The following is a 26,608-nucleotide window of genomic DNA, read 5'->3' as shown; positions in this document are numbered from 1 at the left end:
CTATGTGGAAGAATATCAATGTGGCTTCCTTTTGAGCCTCATTTCATAAAACATTATGTCTATGGAACAGAATATGTTTAAAGAAGATTTAGACTTAAATGACAGGTTTATTAGAATTCTTAACTATTCAGATGTATACCATAAAGTTCAGATAACTAGAGATCAGGGAGGCCCTGCAGAAAGGAAAATGTAAAAATACAAAACATGAGACAATTTGTGCCAGCATTATAAGATAGTTTAAATTATATAAGCCCTCACAGGTTACTACAGCTCTCTGCAATGTATATGTGTATTTTGATCGTCTATTAGATTACATGTTGTTGAAAGGCAAATGACTGCTGTCAAAAAAGAGTGGTGGGTGGTTTTTTTGTAAAAAGGCTTTAACCAAAATTCAAGGGGATTAAGTCCAGCATTCCTGGAACAGGCCTGAGCTAAAGTATCTGTACATCACCATTCATTAGTCAAGGAATGAAACACTAGTGTTTCTTTGTAACCATGGATAGAAGAAATTCTGGGACAGGTTTTAACACCTTATCAGCAGTGTTTTTTAACAGTGCAATTGATAACTTACACCCATTCTCATTATGACCGTCAGAGTCCTCTGCTGTTGTGGCTGGTTACCTAACAAGAATATGCCTTCAGTATTATATATGCCTTTTATATTCCAGCACAATAGAAGAAACCTCAGCAGTAAACCAATCTGTGGCTTTTGGGGAGTCCTGTGCACATGTTTGGTTCTTACCTCACAGTAAAATCAGGTCTGTACAATGGAAGAAAATGGGAGCTTGTGAGTGGCCGTTACCTAAATCCTTTGCTGTGTGGCAGCCTTTGGCTAGGATGCAATGCACCCTTCTTTCTTAATAAATTGTAAATTTGTAAGTGTTGCTATTTTGGGACTTGAGTCTTCTTTAGCAACTTAACTCCACTTAACCGTCACTGATAGTGCACCACATTTCTTGGAATTTGGCAGTTCTATAGTTTTGGCCTTGTGGCCACTTCTCAATGTATAACCTTTTTCTCTCTCATGAGTATCTATCCACAAGGCATGTATAATCTAGTTCTTTTTTTGTGTTGTTTATTCAGTGGTCTCTTTGGTTCCTTCCCTTATTTCCTATGCTTTCTCAATGTGCATGTTGGTTTCTATTTCACTTGGATTCAGTGCACTCTGGCCACCAACAATCTCTTTTGGTTCCCTGAGCAGTCTAACAATGAAATCTTACTCCTGTTTATTACAATAGGGACATAATTACATTCTTCTATCAGAGGTGCATACCTGTTTTGAGAGCATGTTATCAATAGAACTGTTTTCCACATGTATTCCAATCAATACAGTTCTCTCTGAGATGTTGCTTTTACAGGAGTTCATATTATATTTTCACCCACACATATCTGATGGTATGCATTGTATGTGTGCAATAACATATGCCCATGTGTTCTTGCTTCATTAGTAATGTTTGCTGCTCTATAATCCTTCCCTAGTTTATATATTAAGCTGTTATCTGGGAATGACCACCTGCTCCTAATCTTTTATATATCTATTTCATTATGTCTTCTGCTCATGGCCTATAGGCCCAAACTTAACTTTCTAATAATAACGCACCCATTCCTTTTAAAATCTTCATTCTAGTACCATACAATTTATGAATGCTTTAAAAAAAAGACCCTATGCAGGCATTTGGTTTTTGATACCCCATCTTACTTTCTAGCCTGATTTATTTGTCCTATCATCACAGATTTCTTAGTTATCATGGCTGGTCATTCTTTGTACCTACTGTTGTTTTCTGGGTTAATGCAATAGCCTCTGGGTTATAAAATGCAAACTTTCAGTCCTTTTCCAAGGATTAAGAGGCATAGAAGACATCGGTGCCACTTCTATGATGAGATATAAGGATAAATAAAATCCTGAAGTTAAATCCTGGAGAACAAAGAAAAGGGCAATAATTCATTCATATCCCAATAAACACTAAAAACCAAAATGTGGGAGAATAAACTGGATCAGCTTGAGGCTATTTTTAAATTCTGAATGTTTTAGGTTTTGAACCTACTTATATTGTTTCCAACATGAAAATCAGAAACACATAAAAGGATTTTGAACTTATTTTATTTACAATTTGATAAACTAATAATTTATTACAGTAGCAAGCATGGGCTTACATACATGCTTTTAAATTGGGTGACCCTACCTCAACCAGATGATCAAGCTTAGCATTGTTAGTGATCTTCAGGCCAACAGCATTTGCTATTAATATAATGAGAATGGTATTTTTTTTACCTCTGTAATCTTCCTGTAAAATAAACAAATCTGTAACACCAGAGTAAACATAAAAAGATATCAGATACCAAAATTGAGATAGTCTGCAAAATACTTGACAAGTACTTCTCAAAACTGTCAAGTTAATCAAAAACATGTAAGGTATGGGAAATTGTTACACACCAGTAGAAGCTAAGGAGGCATGAAAATTAAATGTAATGTTGTATCCTGGATGAAATTTTGGAATAAACAACACTAGAGAAAAACTAGTGAAATCTGAAAAATAATGTTTTGTTAATAATGCATCAATGTTATTTATTTATCATAGGGAACCAGTCCACCTGGCAACAGCAAAATGTAGCTCAGCCTTATTGGAAAACTGACAGGCACGAGTCATAACACAGGAGCCAAACTCACAGACTGGCTTTCTCATAGGAAATCAGGCCTGCATTACTCCTAGACTGCTTTGAGGCTTGCTCTTGCTAAAACTCCCTCACCCTGAGTTGAAGCAGCAAATGTTTACTGCGTATCTTTAAAGTAACTTCCTGAAGTCTGTGCTAATTCTCCCAAGGATGGAGTATAACCAGACCAATCACTTATCATTCCCTTGCATTTGCAACATTTTTTCCTTGCTAATCTGTAAGAAATAATCAGTAGCATCCTTTCTTGTGTTATCTGTAAAAAGTAATCACCTAAAGCAAACCTGAGCATAATGAATGAAAATTTTCTTTGATGTATGCTATTAGAAAGCAATAAAAGCCCGTCCAGGCAAGGGTTAAGGAGCCCTCTCGTGGAGAGTAGCCATGCTGTCCCTTTTTCTCCACAGGACTTCTGTAGTCTGTGTGAATTTGTTCATTGCATCCACAACATACAGACCCGGCTGGACGGAGTCTGCATCAATTTATGACAAATTTACCAAAGTAACAAAAGATACTAACAAGGGGAACTGTGTGAGGAATATATAAGAATTATTGTTTTAGATTTTCTTAAATCTACAACTATTTTAGACTGAAGTTAACTTTTAAAAAATATAAAGTTCTCCAGGTTAAGTAATTTCCATTAGTTTTCTACAAATCAATAGTTATTTTAAAAATCAAGCACATAGAAAAGAGATGTCTTTTGACTCATTTCCCTTTTGGCACCATGCAGTTAAGTTCACACTGCATCTAAGTGTGGGACTGGGGGACTTTTAGCTTTTGCAACTCTCCTGCCAACAGGAGTACTGATTAAGTCTCTGGTGTGATAGCCCTAGTAGTACTATGATATAACCTCATGTAATGGTGACCTTTTACTCCTGGCCCTTTTCTGTGGCAGTAACGCTGCTAAGGTAAGCAATAAGCCAGTGTCAAAGAAATATCTGTTCTCCAATCAATGCTGAAAACATACCATTATTTTCCTTTACACAGTACCAATATAAGATAGGGAACAGAGGATTTACTCAGGTAATCAACTAATTTATTGTCCACATGCTCAGTCTACCAGATTGCACTTTCAGAAAGCAACATGCCCACAGTTGAAATTTTTAATGTTCCAAGTTTTAAAAATAAGAATCTCACTTACTTCCTTCTCTGTGCTGACCAAATCATGTAGCCTGAAATTAAGGCAGATTTTCCAAATATTCTCTTGGCTAAGACTACACTATACTGCTTCCCCAAGAGAATTTTTCTTTTTCTAATAGCAATGTGGTGCTCCTGATAGGAAAGTAGCCCTGATTTCATTCCAACTCTAAAGCCTGCTTTCCAAGCAGGATAGAAATTAACTAGTTTGCAATGTTGCAGTATTGTGGGGTTGGGAAAAGATCCTATATATGATGCTCAGGGTACATACATACAAGAGAGCTAAGATTTGATTTATAATTAGTACAAAGTGAACCACTAAAATGGCATAAAATGAAGTCCAAAAGAAAATATAAGCATCAACATTCACCACACATACACAAAGAATCCTTGAGAAATCTTATGGTCCTAGAAAAACAGGGCCAGACCAATATTCAGACATAGAAGATAGGCCAAAATTTAACATCATCAAGCTGAGAGAAGCCAACAGAAGCAGCATGTTGATGGTCACTTGAAAAAGAAAAGTGAACAGGTCACAGCAGGTTTGGCGACTGCCTTCTACTGTTACATAGACTCACATATGTACCACATAGCTTAGAAATTAGACACAAACATTTATTGGTGTTGTCTGCAGAATTCAAGTTATTCTTCTATCTTTAAAATTTCTACAATGAATTTGTGCATAGATACACTCATATATGTTCTATAAAACTTATAAACAAGTTTTAGTACATCAGTTCCAGTTGAAGATTTTACCTACAATTCTGAAACTGACATATTTCCTTAGAAAATAATTATCTGACACAAATTCAATGTGTTAAAATGTCATTCATCAAAATACATTTTAGTCTAATATTATTTGATGTTTGATGAAGTTCACTTGGAAGTAAAGGTTTTTGTGGTTTTCCCTGAGATTTCTCTCTTTTAAGGTCATTTGCTCATTTAGGACATTGACAGAAGTTGCCTTCATCATGTGAATGATATCTCTGATGTACTGTTTCAATTCTGAGAGGTTCTTCTGATATTTATTATATTTATATGGTTGGTGAACCCAGGAAGGGCAAAAGGACAACTAGGCTCAAATAAAGAAATAAAGTAAAAATAAATAGCAGTCTAGCAGCCATTTCTGCCCAGTGGTCTCTCACACAAACTACACTGCATGAAGCTTCTGCATTGAACTGCCTGCCTGCACTGTGTTTCTGCCATCTGAACAAACCCTTGCAAAGGTTTCCTGGAATTCTATTTCAACCAATAGGACTGAGGCTTTCTCTAACCAATCAGAGCAGCTCTATTCTGACCAATAGGACAGTGCCTTTGCACCAAACTGTATCTGGACTCCTCATTTGCATAAGGACCAATGAGGGACCAGGGGCAGGGTCCTGTGTCCATATAAGCCAGCTCCCCTCTGGCTTAGAGAGGGCACTTTCCACCAAAGAATGAAGATTGCATTTCCTGGCTAAAGCTGAAACATCAAAGATGTCTCCCTGGAGCAAAGTGGAGCAGGCTGGCATGGAGTGAAGCAAAGCAGAGCAGACCAGCAGACCATCCTGGAGCAGACTGGAGCTGCCTAGCCAAAGAGGGGCCTGGCCTCATGGCAGCCTCACAGCGAGGCTATTTTCACAGCTGTGCTGCAGCACAACTGAGCTGTTCCACAGCAGTGTTGTCTTTACAGCCCCACTGAATCATCACTTGCACTGAATAAAGTTTCCTTCTTCACCACACCCCAAATTGAGGATTGCTGCTGGCACTAAATTAACACCAACAACCCTGGGTTGACAGGTTTCACCCCACTCTAATAGAGTTTGCTAAACTGTATGATTTAACCAGTAGACCAAAATCTGTAAAAAGTCAACACAGTACAAATTTAATTCCTGTTTAAAAAAAAACAACTGGGCAAGACCTGTTAGTGGAGAATTGTTTCACTATTATTCAGATTCTAACTTCTTTCACCTTGTGCTCTATGTTCAATACATAGCACCCGAGTCTGCCATGGAAATTTCTCCACTCCAGTATAACAAAGAATAGGAAGAATGTAAGGTGACTCTTTAAAGCCAAACTTAGCTGAAATGTAATAGTGTCATATCATGACTAGCCCCACCCAGATGAAGGACAAAAAAATAATTTAGACAAGCTCATGCCTACTAGAAAAGGAAACAAGTTGTTTAAAAAAAAAGAAAAAATTTGCAGTCTATGTGACATGAACTTATCCACTGTGTTACCTAATAAGGTATGGGGTTCTTTAGGACTTCCCAAATTCATGGCATGAAAGAGTTTCATCGCTGGTGTGCATTCTGTTGTGATGTACTTGAAGGGCTGCCTTACGGACAAAAGTTTTCCCACATTCATCACATTCATATGGTTTCTCCCCTGTGTGAATTCTCTGGTGTACTCTGAGAGTTGAATTTTGGGCAAAAGCTTTCCCACATTCATTACACTCATAAGGTCTCTCCCCTGTGTGAATTCTCTGGTGTGCAATAAGGTGTGACTTCTGGAAGAAAGTTTTCTCACATTCTTTACACTCATAGGATTTCACACCTGAATGAATTCTCTGATGTACTCTGAGGGTCGAATTATGGGCAAAAAGTTTTCCACATACATTGCATTCATAGGGTTTCTCCCCTGTATGAATTCTCTGATGTGCACTAACATATGATTTCTGGGAGAAAGTTTTTCCACATTCATAACATTCATAAGGTTTCTCCCCTGCACGAGTCCTCAGATGTGCTCTGAGGTGTGAGGTCTTGGAGAAAGTTTTCCCACATTCATTACATTCATAAGGCTTCTCCCCTGTGTGAATTCTCTGATGTGCCCTGAAGGCTGAATTATCTGAAAAAGTCTTCCCACATTCATTACATTCATAAGGTTTCTCACCTGTGTGAATTCTCTGATGTGCACTGAGGTGTGTCTTCTGGGAAAAAGTTTTCCCACATTCATTACATTCATAGGGTTTCTCTCCTGTGTGAATTCTTTGATGGACTATGAGGGCTGCTTTATAAACAAAGGTTTTCCCACATTCTTTACATTCATAAGGTTTTTCCCCTTTGTGAATTCTCTCATGCCCACTGAGGTATGACTTCTGGGAAAAAGTTTTCCCACATTCATTACATTCATAAGGTTTCTCACCTGTGTGAATTCTCTGGTGTGTACTGAGGTGTGTCTTCTGGGAAAAAGTTTTCCCACATTCATTACATTCATAGGGTTTCTCTCCTGTGTGAATTCTTTCATGGGCTATGAGGGCTGCTTTATAAACAAAGGTTTTCCCACATTCCTTACATTCATAAAGTTTTTCCCCTTTGTGAACTCTCTTGTGTCCACTGTAGTACGATTTCTTGGAGAAGGTTTTCCCACATTCATTACACCCACAGAGTTTCTCACCTGTATGAATTCGCTGATGTGTACTGAGATGTGTCTTCTGAGAAAAAGTTTTCCCACATTCATTACATTCATACAGTTTCTCCCCAGTGTGAATTCTCTGATGTACTCTAAGGGCTGAATTATGGGTGAAAGTTTTTTCACAGCCATTACATTCATAGGGCTTCTTTCCTGTGTGAATCCTTTGATGTGCTCTGAGGGCTGAATTATGGGAAAAAGATCTCCCACAATCATTACATTCATAAGGTTTCTCTCCTGTGTGAATTCTCTGATGTGATCTGAGACCAGATACATGGGCAAAAGACCTTCCACATTCATTACACTCATAGGGTTTCTCCCCTGTGTGGATTCTCTGATGTGTCCTGAGGGTTGAATTATCAGCAAAAGTTTTCCCACATTCATTACACTCATCCGGTTTCTCCCCTGTATGAATTCTCTGAAGTGCACCGAAGTGTGTCTTATTAGAGAAATTTTTCCCACATGTAATACATTTGTAGTTTTTTTTGCCTGTAGGAATTCTCTGATGTGCTCTGATATGTGGTGTCTTGGAGAAAGTTTTTCCACACTCAGTGCATTCATTTGGTTTATCCTCTGTGTGACTTCTCTGATATTCTTTGTGTTGTGCTATCCTGGAGAATGAGTTCTCATATTTATTACTTTGATAGACTTTAATCTGTGCATGTGTTCCTTGGTGTACTAAGAGCACAGACTTCTTGTAAGATTCCCCAAATCCACTGTTCTCATAAAATTTTTCCTTTTGGTGAACTGTCAGATGTTCACTGAGGTTTGACATCTGACAGGAAGTTTTCCCACATTCATTACATTCATAGAGACTCACCCCCATATGAGTTCCAGGATAATGAATAATGTGTGAATTTGAACAAAAGGATTTCCTACATTCCTCACATTCATAGGTTTTCTCCTCTGAGTGGGTCTGCTGATGGTAAATGAGATGTGCTTTCTGGTAAAATAATTTACTGCATTCATTACTTTCAAATGACTTCTTTCCTGTGTCACTTCCCTGATGTACACTGAAGAGTGAGTTTTGATGTAAAGATTTCCCATGTTTACAACATTGGTAGAATTTCTCTTCAGTCTGAGTTCTCTGATGTATTACTGTAAGGTCTAAGTTCTGGTAGGAGAAACTTGTACATCCACTAAAAACACAGGGTTTATCACCAGTTTGTATCTTCTGATATATTAGATGGGCTGAGCTTTGGCTCAAGTTTTCTTCACATGTATTGCTTTCAAAAGAACCCTGTCCTATAACAGTTCCCTGAGGCTGAACGAGGGGTGAAATCCTGTTGAAGTTATTTCCACTTTCATTAAATTCACTGTGTGTCAGGGCCATGTGAACTTTATTGTATTCCACAATGGTGGTTTTGCCACATTCATTAAGATCAAAGCATTTCTCCCTTGTGCCAGTTCTTATGTGGTTAAATAGAGTTGCCTTATCACAGTTTTTCCCAAATTCATCATCCTTACAGGACTCCTGTCCTGTTAGAGAACTCTTGGCAATAACACAGAGAGCAATGTTATCATGTAAAACTTTTCCAAATTCATTACATTCAAAAGGTTGCTCCAGAGTTTGCAATTTCTGCTGACCTTTCTTATGACTAAGAGATTTCACATTTTTGTTATATTTGTAAGACCTCTCTCCAGTATGGGTTTTCTCATGTTTAACATCCAGCTGTAACTTTTCACATACATTTATATTATCAGTCTTCTTTCTTGAATAGTTCCTATCACTTATAATTAAGTCAGAAACAAGTGGCAAATTCATTCTACATGAGTCACATTTATAGGGCATTTCTCCTGAAAAATCTGGAGTTATATCCAGATTAATTGGTTTTCCTAAAATTTTCTGTCCTTCTTCACTGAATATTTTGTTATCAGTGAATATTACTTGCCATAGAGGTTTCTCTTGTTTTTCCTGGTTCTCTTCTATGTTAAGATCAACTTTGCAATATCCTAAAATGAGAAAAATTGAAAACACCTTATGACTCTTACATTTCTTATTGAGAGGAGTTCAATATTATGCATTGTATTGTTTCTGGTCATATTTCCAAAGATTAATAACTCATGCACACAGTCAGAAAGACAGACACACACTCTCTCTCTGCTCATCCAAGTTGTTTGAAAAAAAAAAAACAGGTATTATTTCCAGTGCTAACCAAGATGGAGCAGCCCCATTCTTCCAGGTACTCCCCCGCTGGCAATTAAAAGTCCCTGGGAAAAAAATAACAAAGATGCTACAAAAATAAGAAGAAGCTAGGCTTTGACCCTTAAAAATTGTTATGGCAGATAATTCCCAGATTTTCTTTCTGCTTCCATATATCTTATATGAGTTGTTGGATTGCTGAAGACGCCTGCAGTTGAAAGCAAATAATAGGCAAAGACAAAAGAGTGCCAAGAACAACCTGTACCTAAGAGCTGAGGAAAAGGTGATCTAACAGACAAGCTTTCGGACAATACCCATCATATTCAAGTCTCCCCCACCTCCCTAAGAAAAGAAGGAAAAAAAACACTTCCTTATAGTCCAACTGCAGATATAAAGCATTTATTTGTACATTTTCCTCCATAAGCCAAACCAAGAGTTCATAGGAAAGACCAGACAGTATTTTGAGAAATTTCCATTCATAAGATATTCTGGGATACGGAAGCAGCAGCCGCGCCAAAATTCTACCTAGAACCATATTCCTATCCATTCTATAAAATCTAGGTGGACAAGAGCAACAAATGTGTTGGCTCAAGGTATTGGTGGCCAACTCATAACAAGTAGGAAGAAAAAATGGAAAACAAGAAGCACAGAAAAAAAGGAGCAGGGGACAGGAATATACTGTAGCCCAATATTACAGCTAGGAGAGATGAAGCAGCACTACTTCAAAAGCATACTGTAAAAGATGAAGCATGCTTTTTGAGGGTAAAAAGCATACCCTCAAAACCCATTCACAAAAAACTAAAAAGCAGCTTAATTCACCTTATTCTCAAATGTACACAAGCACTCATTGAGACAGACTACATTATGGGCTATAAGACAAATCTTTATAAATATAAAAGAAGTCATATAAAGTATGATCTCAAGCCAAAGAAAAATTGTACTAGAAATTAGTAATACAATATTATTTTGAAAAATATATTTGTAAATTAATATGTTTATAATTAGACCATGGATCAAAGAGAATTTCTCACAGAAAATTAAGGTATTTTGAAGTGAATGAAAATGAAAACTGTTCAAAACATAGAAACTTGCGGAATATAGTTATAGTAGTACTAAGAGATAAGTTCATAGCTTAAAATATTTATATTAGCAAAAGAATTTTAAAAACCCACCAATCAGTTACCTAAGCTTCCACTTTAAGAAACTATACAAAGAGAAGGTAAATCCAAAGAAACAAGAATAAAATACTAAAAGTTAGAGAATACAATGAAATTGAAAATAACAGAAAAATCAATCAAACCAAAGCTTAATTCTTTGAAAAGATTTTTAATGATAAAAACCAACTGAGGAAAACAAGACACATTATTGATATCAAAAATAAATGCAAGAAAAGATATAACTACAGATACAGCAGACATTAGAGATAATACAAAAGTACTGAAATTCTATGCCCATAAATTTGACAATTTATATAAAATGAACCGAATTTTTCCTTTTAAAAAAGGATTTTATTTATTTACTTTTAGAGAGAGGGGAAGGGACGGAGAAAGAAAGGGAGAGAAACAGCAGTGTGTGAGATACACGAATCTGTTGCCTCTCGCACACACCCAACCAGGAACCTGGCACACATCCCAGGCATTTGCCCTAACCAGAAATTAAACTGTGACCTTTCTGTTCATAGGCCAGCACTCAATCCACTGAGCCACACCAGCCAGGGCAAAATGGACCAATTTCTTGAAAACAAAAAACTCCCAAATTCACCATGAAGAAATAAAAAACCTAAATAAATCTATTTAAGAACTCTAATACATGGTAAAAAAAATATGTAGCTCCAAAAAACAGCTCCAGGAACAGATGGTGTTAACTAGTGAGTTCTACCAAATATTTAAAGAAATAATACCAAGTTTACATAATTTCTTCAAGAAAATACAAGACATGGAAATACTTCCACATCATTTTATGAGGTCTGTGTCATCCTCATAGCAAAACAAAGACAATTCAAGAAAAGAAACCTACAAGCCAATATTCCTCATGGCATAAATGTAAAAATACTGAAAAATAGTAGCTAAAGGAACACAGCAATATATGAAAATAATAAATCAAGATCAAGTGGGATTTTTCCCAAGAACACAAACTGTTGCAATATTCAAAAATCATATTGTCTAAATAATTAATATCACACAACCACATCAAATACGGTAAAATATTTCACTAAATTGAAAATCCACTCATTAACCTAATATAAAAGGAATCTATAAAAAAGTGTACAGCTAACATTATACTTAATAAAGACTGAATGCTTTCATCCTAAGATTGGGGGGGGGAGGTGTTTACTCTCAAAAGTAAACAGCTTTTGGAGTAGAAAAAGGTCTTGGCTTCTACTCAAGAATGTAATGGAAGTTCCAATCAATGCATGAGGCTAGAATAAAAATAAAAGATACAGAGTAAGTCTATGCAGAAAATTCACAAGAAGATCTTTAAAAAAAAACTCCTTGAACTAATAGGTGTTTTCAGCAAAGGCAAAATACAAAGCCAATATGCAGGAGCCGGTAATATACAAATAATAATTAAGTGGAATTTGAAATCAGATACACAATGTAATTTACCACTGTACTAACACACACACACACACACACACACACACAAACTGATATCTGTAGGCTGAAAAGTAATGAAATAAATCCTAAATAAAGAGGTAAATGTTATTTATAGATTAAAATACTCTGTATTATATGCATGTCAATTCTTTTTAATTTGACCTATAGATTTAATGCAATCCAATCTGAAATGCCAGCATGCTTTTTTAAAAATATCAAGCAGCAGACTTCTGGCCAAGATGGAGGCATAGGTAGACACACTGCCTCCTTGCACATTCAAAAGAAGAACAACAACAAATTTAAAAACAAAAACAACCACAACTTCCAGAAAATCGAAGTGAATGGAAGTCCGACAACCAAGTAGTTGAAGAAGAAACATTCATGCAGACCAGGAAGAGGGGCAGAGAGAGGCAGCTGGGTGGAGGGGACTTGCAGCAAGGCAGCGGCTGGAGGACTGGACTGGGCAAAGCAGCTGGTGAACCGGATAAGGCAGCAGCTGGCAGAATGGGTGGTCCCACATTTGTGTGCAGATAAACCAGAAGGAACAACTAAGGAGCGAGACAGACCATGCAACCTAGGATTCCAGTGCAGGGAAATAAAGCCTCAAAACCTCTGACTGGAAAAACACGTGAGGGTTGAGGTGGCAGGAGAAACTCCCAGCCTCACAGGAGAGTTCGTTGGAGAGACCCACAGGTCTTACAACATAGACACAACCACCCACCTGGGAATCAGCACCAGAAGGGCCCAATTTGCTTGCAGGTAGCAGCGGAAGTGACCAAAAGCCAACAGAGAGCTGACCAAGTGGCGCTGTTCCCTCTCTGACCCCTCCCTCACATACGGTGCCACAACGAAGTGACGAGGTTGCCCTGTCCTGGTGAACACCTAAGGCTCCACCCCTCACTACATAATAGACATGTGGAGACAAAAAATGAAAGACCAGATCAAAGTTCCATAAAAAATATAACTAAGTGACAAAGAGATAGCCAACCTATCAGATGCACAGTTCAAAACACTGGTAATCAGCATGCTCACAGAATTGGTTGAGTATGGTCAAAAAATACAGGAAAAAGTGAAGGCTATGAAAAATGAAATAAAGGAAAATGCACAGGGAACCAACAGTGACAGGAAGGAAACCGGGACTCAGATCAATGATTTGGACCAGAAGGAGGAAATAAACAGTCAACCAGAACAGAATGAAGAAACAAGAATTCCAAAAAATGAGGAAAGGCTTAGAAACCTATGGGACAACTTTAAACATTTCGATATCTGTATCATGGAGGTGCCAGATTGAGAAGAGGAAGAGCAAGAAATTGAAAACTTACTTGAAAACATAATGAAGAAGAACTTCCCCAATCTGGCAATAGACTTCCAGGAAGTCCAGGAAGCTCAGACAGTCCCAAAGAAGTTGCACCCAAGGAAGCACACACCAAGGCACATAGTAATTACATTACCCAAGATTAACGATAAGGAGAGAACCTTAAAAGCAGCAAGAGAAAAGGAGACAGTTACCTACAAAGGAGTTCCCATTAGACTATCAGCTGATTCCTCAAAAGAAACCTTACAGGCCAAGAAGGGACTGGAAAGAAGTATTCAGAGTCATGAAAGGCAAGAACCTACATCCAAGATGACTCTATCCAGCAAAGCTAGCATTTAGAATGGTAAGATAAAGTGCTTCCCAGATAAGGTCAAGTTAAAGGAGTTCATCATCACCAAGCCTTATCATATGAACATTAAAGGGACTTATCTAAGAAAAAGAAGACCAAAAGTATAAAAGGTAAAATGGCAACAAACTCACAACTATCAACAACCAAACCTTAAAAAAAATTAAGCAAACAACTAGTTGTTCCTACAGAATCATAGAAATGGAGATCACATGGAGGGTTTTCAGCAGAGGAGATGGAGGAGGAGAAAGGGGTAAAAGGTACAGGGAATAAGTAGCATAAATGGTAAGTAGCAAAAAAATGGGAGGTTAGAATAGTATAGGAAATGTAGAAGCCAAAGAACTTATATATACAACCCATGGACATGAACTAAGTTTGGGGGATGGGGTGGAATGCAGGTGGGGGTGGGTGTTCAGGGTGGAGGGGAATAAAGGGGGGAAAATGGGACAACTGTAATAGCATAATCAATGAAATACATTAAAAAATATCAAGAAGCTCATTTTAACATTCATATAGTAAAAAGTTGATGAACCCACAATACCTAATTTGAAGAATAAGCTACTATAATAAAATTAGTAGATAAATAAAAGATAAAGATGTCAAAGAAATATATGATCTTAGACATATACACTCATTTGTTTTCTGAGATTATACAAATACTATTCAACAGAGAAATAATAATCTTTTCAACATATGGTGCTAAAATAACCAAACATCTTTTCCAAAAACTTGAACTTGATATATACCTCACACTTTCTATAAAAATCAACACCAAATGGATCACAAAGTGCAAAACGTGAAATTTTAAAATTTCTAGAAAAAACAAAATCACAGGAATAAATCTGTATTACTTTGAGTTCCAATGTTTCTAGACAGGACAACAAAAGCATGGTCCTTAAAAAATAAAATAAAAAATAAAAATAAAATAAAATAAAAATAAATGTTTACTTAAAAATAAAACAAAATAACCAACCTAACACCTAAAAAAAAGAAAATTATGAAAGTTAATGTTTAGCCAGTTTTTTCTGAAACCATGCCAATAGAAGAAGTGGGGTGCAGCTTCACTACTGCCAAGTAGGAAAAGAAGTCCAGGTACCTCACTAAACCTCTGTTGACATCTCTGGGAGTTGAAAGAGAAAGTTGCCACATTAATACTGGCCAGGAGTAAGAGATCAGGCTCCCACCAGCCTTCTGTAATACTAACCACCATGCATTTCATCAGGTGCCAATGTACCTAGTTCATCTTCATTCTTCTTTCCATCTGTACTTAGTGAGTAAGAAGGAAGGAACATTTTTACTACATCATTCCTCTGGTTAATGTTTTTTATATCTTATTAACTCCTTCTCTAAGCACAGTCATGAACATATTTTTTTAATCATCATTTAGAGTATTTCTACTTTTGCTTTGAAAATCAGATTTAAGCCACCTAAATCCTATTTTTTGTTTTGATCCATAGGTGACTTCAGGATTCTTTCCCCACTGCTCTGTGGGGATAGTGCCATCTACCAAAAACCAGTTGTCTATAAAGCATGTTTTTTCTTGAGCTCTCTTTCACTAATTTATCAAACTATCTCAAAGCCCTCCCCAAACCCCTCCCATTGCATATTACTTAACTACTCGGAGCTTTACATATATCCTTGATATCCGGTAGAGCAAGTCCTCCCACATCACTCTTTATGAATGGGATTTTTGGTTTGATATTAAATATGAAAAATTTCCACTTGAACTTTTACATAAAATTTCACTATCTTTTCCTTTGTCTTTGTTAGGGTTAGCGAAAGTTTCATCCACTTTAATGTTTTACTTCTCAGTTTTCCAGTCTGTTACTACTTTTATTAGTACATTCTTATTATTGTTCTTAGGTAATTAATTAATATAATATTTACCTCTGTTCACTAACTTACCTGTATCCTAATGTTTCTAATATGTGCATTTATCTTTAGTATTTTATAAGTGTCATGCAATTTTGGATTTCATTTCTTTTTATACATTACTTAAAAGAGACACTTTAAAATTTCCATATCAATGTTTTTGTTTACTCATTTTACCATTAAGTTCTACATTTATCAAATAAACTATGTTGAGAGAATATTATTTGTGATGATTCTACCTTGGTGAATTTATTGGTGCTTTCTTTTTAGACTAAAACTATATTTATACTACCTATGATTATTTGATGGGAACCTGAAAGGCTTGTCCTTTGATTTCAGCATACATATACACAAACATATGGTTCACTTTAATACATACATCATTTATATCCAATACAGGCATAGTTATTTAGTGTCCACAGTGTTTATTATTTTATTAGATAAGGTACAGAAGGTCCTCAAATAACTTCCTTTCATTAAATGTCATTTCATTATAACACTGATGAGAAAAAAGAGTGATTCTGGGCCAGGGCCACTATCTGTGTGCTGTTGGTATGTTCTCCTTTGTCTGTGTGGTTTTCTCAGGGTATTCTGGTTTTCTTTCACATCCTAAGATGTGCATATTAGGTGAACTGAAGTATCTATACTGCCCCCAATTTGTGTGGTGTGTGAGTACACCCTACGATGGCATCTCACCTTAAGCTGCCTAGTTAAGCTTCAGCCACCTGCAACAGTGAACTGGAATAAGCAGGCCGAAAAACAATGATTAATTTTTCTTAAATGTATGTACAGCTCACATACCAATGTTTAATATAGAAAGCATTTTAGATCTTTACTTAGAGTTTGGTAATGTTTTTGCTGTAGGAATTTAACTCTTGTTTATATCAATTAGCCTATAATAAAGGTGGTTTCATTTTAGGTCATTATGCTTAAAGTCAGTTTCCAAAAACCTATTAACAATGTTGTTAAAGACTTACTGTATTATATGATCTCCTAACCCAAGTGAATTTTAAGTTCTTAGATGTCTATTTGGGATTTTATGATCATTGATATCATTATTCGGTACAGTCATTCAAATGCTTAAAGGTTTACATTAACCTGTGCTCTTGCACAAGAGGGCCTTCTTTTAAGTTAATGAATTTATTGTCTACATTCAAACCTGAATAATAGAAGATTAAATGCTAAATTATTTTATTTTTATTACATTAATAACTTTATCATTCTTTTATTATACTCTTCCTAAGATACTTATTTAGGGATATCTATTTTAGCCAGTCAGTATGATCAAACTGTTTACATTTAGTGATTGGGAAATATGCTTGATCTAAATTATATTAACCTTTATGTTAAACTACCTATTTAAATGAATTCACAACAAAAACTTTCAGTGAAAACACTTAAGATGATTTTACTTTTTTGCTTGAGGAATTATACTGAAACTATGACTTCTGAAATTCCTGGAATTGTTTATTAATTTAGACAAAGGCCAATAAGCACATGAAAAACTGGTTGGCATTATCAGTGATCAGAGAAACTCTTTAGGGACTAAACTGCATCCCCCCCCCCAAAAAAATTGTATTTTGAGGCCTTACTGCCCAATGTAACTGTATTTAGAGATAAGTCCTTTAAGGAGGTAATTAAGATTAAATGAAGTCATAAAGGTGAAGCCCTAATTCTACAGAACTAGTGTCCTTATAAAAATAGGAAGAGACATCATAGCTCTTTCTCTCTCCATGGGAGCACAAAAGAAAGGCCATGTGAGAAGGTACTCATATATAAGCCAGGAAGAGAGGCGTCACCAGAAAGCAACCCTGCTGGCACCCTGATCTTGAACTTTCAGCCTCCAGAACTGTGAGAATTACCCTGACCAGGTGGCTCGGTTGGTTGGAGTATTGTCCCATGCACCAAAAAGTTGCAGGTTCGATCCCTGGTCCAGGCACACACCTAGGTTACAGGTTTGATCACCAGTTGGGGCACATGCAGGAAGGCAACCAATGGATGTTTCTCTCTCACATCAATGTTTCTCTCTCTCTCATTCCCCCTTCCTCTTGTTCTAATATGAATAAACATATCCTCAGGTAAAGATTAAAAAAAAAGAACAGTAAGAAATAAATTTCTATTACTTAAGCCACCTAGCCTATGGTATTTTGTTATGCCAGCCTAGCTGACTAATACAAAATGTATATCAAAGCCTCAATGATTAAACACTTCACTTTCACTAGGATGGCTGCAATCAAAAAGTCAGATATTAAGTGAAGATGGTGAAGATGTGGAGGAACCAAGAGTCCTCAAGTGTTACCATTAGGAATGTAATACGGTACAACCACTTTGGAAAACAGTCTGGCAATTCTCACAGATCTACCATAAAACCCAGCAATTCCACTCCTATCTATAAACTCAAGAGAAATAAAAGCATATATCCCTACGAAAACTTGTAAATGGCTCTGACTTGTGAGGCTCTGTGGACTGAGTGCTAGCCTGCAAACCCAAAGGCCACCAGTTCAACTGCCAGTCAGGACACATGCCTGAGTTGCAGTCCAGGTCCCCAGGTGGGGACACATGAGAAGCAGCTGATCAATATTTCTCTCACACACCCATGTTTCTCTCCCTCTGTTTCTCCCTCCCTTCCCCTCTCCCTTCCCCTCTCCCTAAAAATAAAAAATAAAATCCTAAAAAAACCTTGTAAATGAGTGATTATATCAGCATTACTCAGTAACAGCCAAAAGGTAGAATCCCATATGTCCACAGAATGATGAATGAACAAACGTGGTATATCCAGACAATGAAATATTATTTTTTTCCATAAAAAGGATGAAATACTAATATATGCTACAATATTAACCTTGTAATCACAAAAAACACATAATGTGTGATTCCATTTATATGAAATGTTCAGTACGACCCAATCTATGGAGACAGAAAGGAAATTAATGGTTGCTGCGAATGGATGGGCCAGAAGATAGGGAGGTAATAATAGCTAAATGGTATGGGGTTTCTCTCTGAGTTGAAGAAAACTGACTGTGGTGTGTGTACACACACACACACACACACACACACACACACACACACAATAAGAGCCACTGAATTGTATACTTTAAATGGGTGAAGTATATGATATGTGAATTATATCTCAATAAAGCTGTTTAAAAGGAAAAACAACTTTCAAAGTACTTCCCTCTATGGGCTAAGTACCCCAGGAGCTTCCTTCTGTATGAGCTCACTCACCTGGGTTTCTCTTGTTTAGGAATTCTTCCTCTAAGGACCAGGGATCTTCACCTTGCTCCAACTTGAAGATCACCTGGGGTTTGGTAATGTAATACCCTGTGGACATAACAATTGAGGGTACATACAGACCAGATTCATGGGCTTTTTAGTTTCTGAAGGTAGAGAAAGATACAACAGCAAGAGCAAAAAGTACCCATTTGCAGTTTTTAATGAGAAAGTAATGACACAAACATTGTTTCTACTTCTCTAAAGGTTTCAATTATATAGGACTCTTAAAAGCCTACACATTAATCTCTATAAAGGGTCTAGGTGTTCTGATTATTTTTTTCAAAAGGAACTGTATTCCAGAGGGAGCCACAGGATAAGGTCTCACAGGATAAGATCTGCTCACCCACGGAGATGAGGTGACTATAGTTCTCCAGCATCACTTCTCTGTACAGGGTCCTCTGGGCAGAGTCCATCTGTTGCCACTCCTCCTGGGTGACCTCCACAGTTACGTCTTCGAATGAGACTGGTCCCTGTAATAACATATTTTGTTCAAAAGTTCAGAATTATGTGACAAATAAAATATCTTTGAGAACAATTCTTTTTCTATATACTCTTAAGGCTTTAAAACAGATATAAAGGATGTCATATTTTGACCTAATTTATCTTTAAGTTTGGAGTTATTCAATTAGTTAAAAGGGTTTTTAATGTGCCATAATTCATTTATATTTATGAATTATAGTTTTTTAAGACAAAAGAATTCAGTGTAAAGAGACTTCCTACAAATCTTCTTCTATATCCCAAGGAATTATATTGATTATTCTAGAATTCTAGGATGTTCAATCTCTCCTTGGACATTATTACCATAAATAATGGTAGCAAGGAAGAATACATGTAAGCTGTGAACTTACATATAAATGAATGTATAAGATATATAAATCTGGAACTTGTGCAAAGAACAACTTAGCAAAGACTTAGAATCAGAGAGACCAGTATAAGAGAATACTATCTACACTAAAGTAACAACAATGGCTACAATGATAAGGGTATAATCACAGAGCAGAAGCAGCAACCAGTTTGATAACTACTTCATTATATAGCTATCCAGTCTAGCAATATTGGGCTATTTCTCAAATGCTGGTGCCAAATACTGATATTTGGGACAAAAAGGGAAAAAAGTATATTAAAATTTCTAGTGTGACAGATCTGTTCATATTACTACTGAAAGATCTATGGAATGTAAAGTTGGAACAGTCCCTTAAACTAATAAACACATAGTTTTAAAACACAAAAGGGTGCTCTAGGATGAAGACAAGCACTAAGGAATTACTAACAATTCAGGTGGTTAACTGAAGTTTCAGAGGCAGTCAGACAACAATTTGAGCATGCAGAAATTGAGCAAAGTACTAAAAACAGCATTTGAGGAATCATTGATACTAAAGAGGATGGCAATAAAGGTACAGGCCACAAAGCCTGGGAACTTTTTTTAAAAAAAAAGAATAGAACTGTGAAGAGCAGAGTCTTGGAAAATGAAAAAAAGGGCAATTTTCCACAACAAAAGACCTTGAAGGGACTGGGAAGAAGTGGACAGTTGCTATTCAAGGAGCATAAAGTTTCACTTGTGAGAAATATTAAGCTCTAGAGATCTGTTGTACAATGTTGTGCCTCTAGTTAAGAATATTTAATGTACACACAAAAACTGTGGTTAACAGAGTAGATCTCATGTTAAGTGTTCTTATCACAACTAAAAAATAGAATATGAAGTAGATTAACAGGTAAGAGGACAGAAACAAGTTTATTCCCCCTATTTTGTATCCAATTATATGCTCATTCATGTCTTCAGCATTACTGAGTAAATACCACCTCTGTGTGAAGCTCAGTACTGGTACCTGGGAACTAAAACAAATAAATGAAAGACCAGGAACACCTCTCATTAAATTTATTTTAATCTAAGAATTATAAATAAAATTTAACTATATTTTCCAAAACTAAAATGTTACTGAGAAAAGTGGCTTTTCTTTCATTTTTTGGCCAATTTCTTTAATATCTGGTTTAATAAAACCAGCAGGATTTTTAAAAAAAATTAAGCTAATAAGTGATGTAGGTGAAATGTTGAAACACAGATCCCAGAAAATTCTCTCCTCCACAAAAGCAAAAAAAAAAAGAAAAACTGGCAAAAAATTATACAAGTTAACAAATGTCACCTGTGGAAATATACACGAAAAACAGCTATGTTGTGTCAGTATAATTTACCCTGTTCCTATCCCTCTCTCTCCAGCTCTGTGGTGGTTTGACAACCAACAATCTGCAACCAGCAGCCTGGCAACTACAACAGGGTTGGAGTTCCATCAAAACCTCATTCCCATACCATGGCCAGTGTGGCTCACTTGGTTGGTGCATTGTGCTGTAAAATGAAATGTCACAGGTTCGATATCTGGTCAGGGCACATGCCTGGGTTGTGTATTCAGTCCCCAGTCAGGGGAGACTCTCCACATAGGAGAGGCAACCAATAAATGTTTCTCTCTAACACTGATGTTTTTCTCCCTCTCTTCCCATCTCTCTAAAATTGATAAGCATGTCCTCAGGTTAGGATTAAAAAAAAAAACACCTCATTCCCAGAAAACTGTCATCATTTGGCCCATTTGGAGGTTCTCTGAAAGACCCCATTTACAAGGATGTCTTTATTTGAGCTATGGTTCACTTGGAGATTATATAGTGTGGATAGCCTATACTCAGAGGCATTTGTCAAAACACTTAAAAGCATTGGTTCAACTTGGTGGCTACCTGAGGTGCTGGATGATAGCTGGGGCAAACAATGGTCAATAAAGAAGCTTAAAAGGAAATGCTGGGGAATGAAATGTCAAAGATTCTGAAAAGCTTCAATATATTCCTGAGAATCTAGAAGCCACATACATGCATAGGTACTCGGAATATATATTAATGCAGAGTAATTTTAAGGATATTCAGTTGATTCATCAGCAAAATGTCTTAACTCAACCTCTGTGTTTGAGTTTCTGAAAAACTGAGTATGCACTGAATTTACATATAGAATTAAGTTCTACTTTTATTAAAGAATGGGTAGAGGTGACACTCTATATTACTTTAGGGTTATTACTGGAAAATTGTTAACTAAATCACCTGCTTGGAAACAACAAAGGTTATTTTTTATCTTCAATTGTCTTTAAATTCTCTAATGAACTAGTTTGCTTTATCTTCTCACCAATGTCAGCCTTTAAAGAAGCATTGCCTGACACTGTGAAATAGATATTGGAAACCTCAGCAATAAATTTGGTAAATTTGTAATACCAGAAAATCTGCATATATCCACATGTCAACTCTGCTATTCATTTGTATTTCTGTATATTCTCTGAGTGTATCTGATCCACTTCTATTTCTATTTTTCCATGTTAACAGAGACACACTTAAGCCCTTATAAAATCCATTTTATAAAATCCATTGTAAAATAAACAGTTTATTAAAAACTAAACTCACCTGAGCTATGTTCATTTTCTGCTACTCCTGCAAAAAAAAAAAAATGTGAAGGTCCAGCTGGGTTGGAGGGGGGAGAAATTGGGTCATGAGAAACCTGGTCTGCCTTACACATCCTATATTCATCTGCCTAAAAACTTCAAAACACCAGGTGGAGAAAAGGCTTCCCTATGGAAGAATGGCCCTTTGACATTTTTGAGAAGGGACAGGAAGAACCCACACAGAGGTAGCACCACCTGAACATGTGCATCTTTTATATGATCATGTGGGTTTAACCCTGCAATTTCACTAAGGTAAATGGCTTTCTGTCAATGAATTAACGATTTATGCTCCCTTCTGACAAATTAAAACAAAATAAATTTTTAATAAGTAAATAAAACAGAGGATTTGTTAAATAAATTCAGGTACACCAGAGGTGAAACCCTCTACCTTCATTAATGTCAAAAAACTACTCGGGCTGAATCAAGTTGTTGTATTATAACTTGAGTTAGTTTCCACAGAAAACTCTGCAATAAAGATGGAACACTTTATGTAAGAAATATATTTGTTTGAATTTTTGTTCTTAATTGGCTTCAGTTTCTAAAAAAAAGATCTTTTGATAAGATCTTTTATATAAACATCAAAGATCTTTTGATGTTTTTCTCCCTCTCTTCCCATCTCTCCAAAGATCTTTTGATGTTTATAGAACTTATCTGTGTGAGTAAACAGTACTGCACTGCTGCTGTTTGGTTCTATCCTGGGTGACTACAAAAATCATTCATTTTGGGCCCAACATTTTTAGGCTTCCAAAGATGTCCAGTGTAGAAAACCCTTCTACTACCATTTTGGTAACCCTATGTTCAGGAAAGAGAGGGCATTGGCATAATTCTAGATGCCACATGTGGTGATGAACAAGGTGTTAGAGCAGCTCAGAATCTGGAGAGCAGAATAAAAAAACCAACACATTGTTTAGGATTTTTGTCAGCTCTGGCTGGTTACATCTTCCCTGGACATCTGTACTCACCAGCCATCCACTGAATTGCCTTTTCCTGTGCAGCCTGACAATAACCCACCCCTCTCAGCTTCAAGTTCCCTTCTGCAGGTTTCTACTGTCACACAATCTGTGATGGCTTCTGAATGTGGCAACATCACCAAGTCTGACTCATGCCATACAGGGATCAAGAACTTCTTTTAGCGGAGCAAATCAGAATCTGTTCCTTTCTAGAAACTTCTGCCTCTGCACTGAAGCTCTGATGAGGGGTCTGTCAGAAAGGTGGTTCTTCCAGTGGCAATTATTCCTGGGGCTCCCTCTTTCCAGACTTCAAAGAGTTACCTCCAGAGGGACTGGGACCTGAGCCTGAGAAACAAGGTCATTTTGTTTGAAACCTTCATCTAACATTCTAAACCTGACCCTTTTGCATGCAACTACTGCACCTGAAGTGTGGCTGCTGTATTAAATTAAATGCATCATGAATATTAACTTTACCTCCAAAGGCCTGTACTCAGAAAACTACACAACACTGAAGAAACAAATCAAGGAAGACACAAATGGAAACATATACCTTGTTCATGGATCAGAAGAATTAACATTATCAAAATATCCATACTACCCAAAGTGATTCATAGATTCAATGCAATTCCTATTAAAGTACCAATGGCATATTTCACAGATATAGAACAAACACTTCTAAAATCTATATGGAACCATAAACGGCCCCAAATAGCTGCTGCAATTTTGAGAAAGAAGAGCAAAGAAGGAAGGATCACAATACCTGATACCAAACTGTATTACAAGGCCACTGTAATCAAAACAGCCTGGTACTGGCATAAAAACAGGCACATGGACCAATGGAACAGAACAGAAAGCCCAGAAATAAACCCAAGTCTCTATCATCAATTAATATTTGACAAAGAAAGCAGCAACATAAAATGGAGTAAAAGCAGCCTCTTCAACAAATGGTGTTGGGAGAGCTGGACAGCTACATGCAAAAAAATGAAACTCAAGCACCAACTTACAGCATACACAAAAATAAATTCAAGGTGGATAAAAGACTTAAATACAAATTGTGATACCATTAAAGTCCTAGAGGGGAACATAGGCAGGAAAATCTCAGATATTCCATACAACAATATTTTCACTGATATGTCCCCTAGAGCAAGGGACATAAAGGAAAGAATAAACAAATGGGATCTCATCAAAATAAAAAGCTTCTGCACAGCTAAAGAAAACATTGTTAAAATAAAAAGAGAACTAACAATATGGGAAAACATATTTCCCAATGATACCTCAGACAAGGGTTTAATCTCCAAAATATATGGAAAAAAAAACTCACACAACTCCACTCTAAGAAGACAAGCAACCCAATTAAAAAATGGGCAAAGGACTTGATCAGACACTTGTCCAAGGAGGACATACAGAGGATCCAGAGACACATGAAAAGATGCTCAGCATCGCTAGCTATCAGAGAGATGCAAATTAAAACCATAATGAGATACCACTTCACACTGGTCAGCCTGCCTATCATAAACAAAGCAACAAACAAATGTTGGAGAGGTTGTGGAGAAAAGAGAACACTAGTGCACTGTTGGTGGGATTGCAGACTGGTACAACCACTATGGAAAACAGTATGGAATTTCCTCAGAAAACTCAAAATGGATCTGCCTTTTGACCAGGCAATTCCACTGCTAGGATTATATCCTAAGAACCCTGAAACACCAATCCAAACGAACCTATGCACCCAATGTTCATAGCAGCACAATTTACAATAGCCAAGTGCTGGAAGCAACCTAGGTGCCCATAAGTAAATAAATGGATCAAAAAACTATGGTACATTTACACAATGGAATTCTATCCAGCAGAAAGAAAGAAGAGTCTCCTACCCTTTGCAACAGCATGGATGGAACTGGAAAAACATTATGCTAAGCAAAATAAGCCAGGTGGTGAAAGACAAATACCATATGATCTCACCTTTAACAGGAACCTAATCAACAAAATAAACAAACAAGCAAAATATAAACAAAGACACTGAAATTGAGAATAGGCCGACAGTGATGGGGGGGCAGGGTGAATTTCAGGGAAAAAGGGAAAGGGTTTACAGGTACAAGTATAAAGGACACATGGACAAAAACAAGGGCAGGGGGGTGGAAACAAGAGGGAGGTGGGGAGGGCTGGGGGTGTGGGCTGGGATGGGGGTAAAAGGCAGAAAACTGTACTTGAACAACAATTTAAAAAATTAATTAATAAATAATTAATTAACTTTACCTCCTTTTCTTTTCACTGTTACTACTGAAATTTTTTAAAATTTTATTGTTATATTCTATTTGCATTATCTTTCTATCCGCCAGCACTGCATTAGATTGTCAGACTAGGCCTTTGAGCATGGAGACAGCCTGGATAGTGCAGGAAGGCACAAGAGCCTCAGTCTGACCAACGGGTTCTGGAGAAAACCTGCAAGTCCCAGATATACTTGCCAAATGGTGTGATTCTGTCCTCATTCACTTTACTATCATAACGCAGAGAATTTGGGGACAGCCCACTTTGCTAAGTGCTCCAAAGGCTGCAACCCTGGATTTGGGGCAGGGAGAATTGTTAGGAAGAGTGAGAGATAGGGAGTAAAATCTGTATTTGAGTCCTACCCCTCTCATCGAAGACCAGCTTGTGAGCTGGGATGTATCAGTCCGCCCCCATGAAAGTCCTTTTTCACGTTTTAAAATAGCCTGTTTATACCGACAAGTAGGCTTGTTGGTTAAATGAAATAAACAAAGGGAACAAAGTGTCTTTTGATAGTAGCTTACACAGTGATTAACACAAACATTTGACAAAATCTTTTGCCGATGACATCTTATTTAATCCTGAGAATAACTGCACGTACTATCAGTAGCCTCATGTTCACCGTCAGCATCGCGAAGGTGCATTCCCCTCTAGCCGCCTGCAGTCCCCACACCGGGCCTCAAAGAGAACGTTCTCCTAAAGAGGACTCAGCCCTACATGAGCCGGGGGAGCGGACTCCGGGGAACTACTCACGCACCAGCAGTCCAGCGGCCGGGGGAGAGGACTGCCCGCTCCCGCTCCCCAGACACACGCCTACCTGACCTGCAAGGACCCCGTGCTCTCGCCCGGGTGCGCAGTCTCTGCTCCCACACAGACCCTGAGACTCGGACAGCAAGTCCTTCTCAGGCCCCAGAGGACCTACGGTCGGGCCAGATTAATGTGCACATGCGCAGAGCAACCCGTTCTGAGAGGCAGAGAGGTACGTCTACACATTCAAGACTACAGTTCCCATGAAACCTTGAGACCAAAGAATGTAATTTTTGAAGCGTTTCCCCTCCATTACCCAATTGGACCTGCCCCCTGGAAACTTCCGGAATTCAGAGTTTTGGGGTTAGAGTTATGTCTTGACAGGACATTGTGAAGCGTGGTTCTTTGATCTGATCCGGGTCAGAAAGAAAACAGGTGCAAG

General features: G+C 37.3%; 1 protein-coding gene across 4 annotated transcripts; it reads right to left on the bottom strand.

Moving 5' to 3' along the window:
* Window positions 1–2,083: 2,083 nt before the first annotated feature.
* Window positions 2,084–26,356, bottom strand: ZNF658 (zinc finger protein 658). Of its 4 annotated transcripts, none has more exons than XM_045839813.1 (5): window positions 26,237–26,356; window positions 22,173–22,199; window positions 19,087–19,213; window positions 18,696–18,791; window positions 2,084–9,150 (listed from the first exon to the last, which is right to left on the bottom strand). In XM_045839813.1, the coding sequence occupies exons 2-5, from the start codon at window positions 22,185–22,187 to the stop codon at window positions 6,047–6,049; spliced, it is 3,342 nt and encodes a 1,113-aa protein (XP_045695769.1). In that variant the 5' UTR covers window positions 22,188–22,199; window positions 26,237–26,356; the 3' UTR covers window positions 2,084–6,046. The 4 variants fall into 4 exon arrangements, with proteins under 4 accessions (XP_045695769.1, XP_045695771.1, XP_045695770.1 ...); XM_045839815.1 differs by lacking the exon at window positions 26,237–26,356 and adding an exon at window positions 26,177–26,231; XM_045839814.1 differs by lacking the exon at window positions 26,237–26,356 and adding an exon at window positions 26,021–26,162.
* Between the last annotated feature and the right edge of the window lie 252 nt (window positions 26,357–26,608).

Source organism: Phyllostomus hastatus, unplaced genomic scaffold (assembly GCF_019186645.2).
Source record: "Phyllostomus hastatus isolate PE091 unplaced genomic scaffold, TTU_PhHast_1.1 phas_contig_312, whole genome shotgun sequence".
Taxonomy (NCBI): domain Eukaryota; kingdom Metazoa; phylum Chordata; class Mammalia; order Chiroptera; family Phyllostomidae; genus Phyllostomus; species Phyllostomus hastatus.
This window is presented reverse-complemented; position numbering and strand designations above follow the sequence as displayed.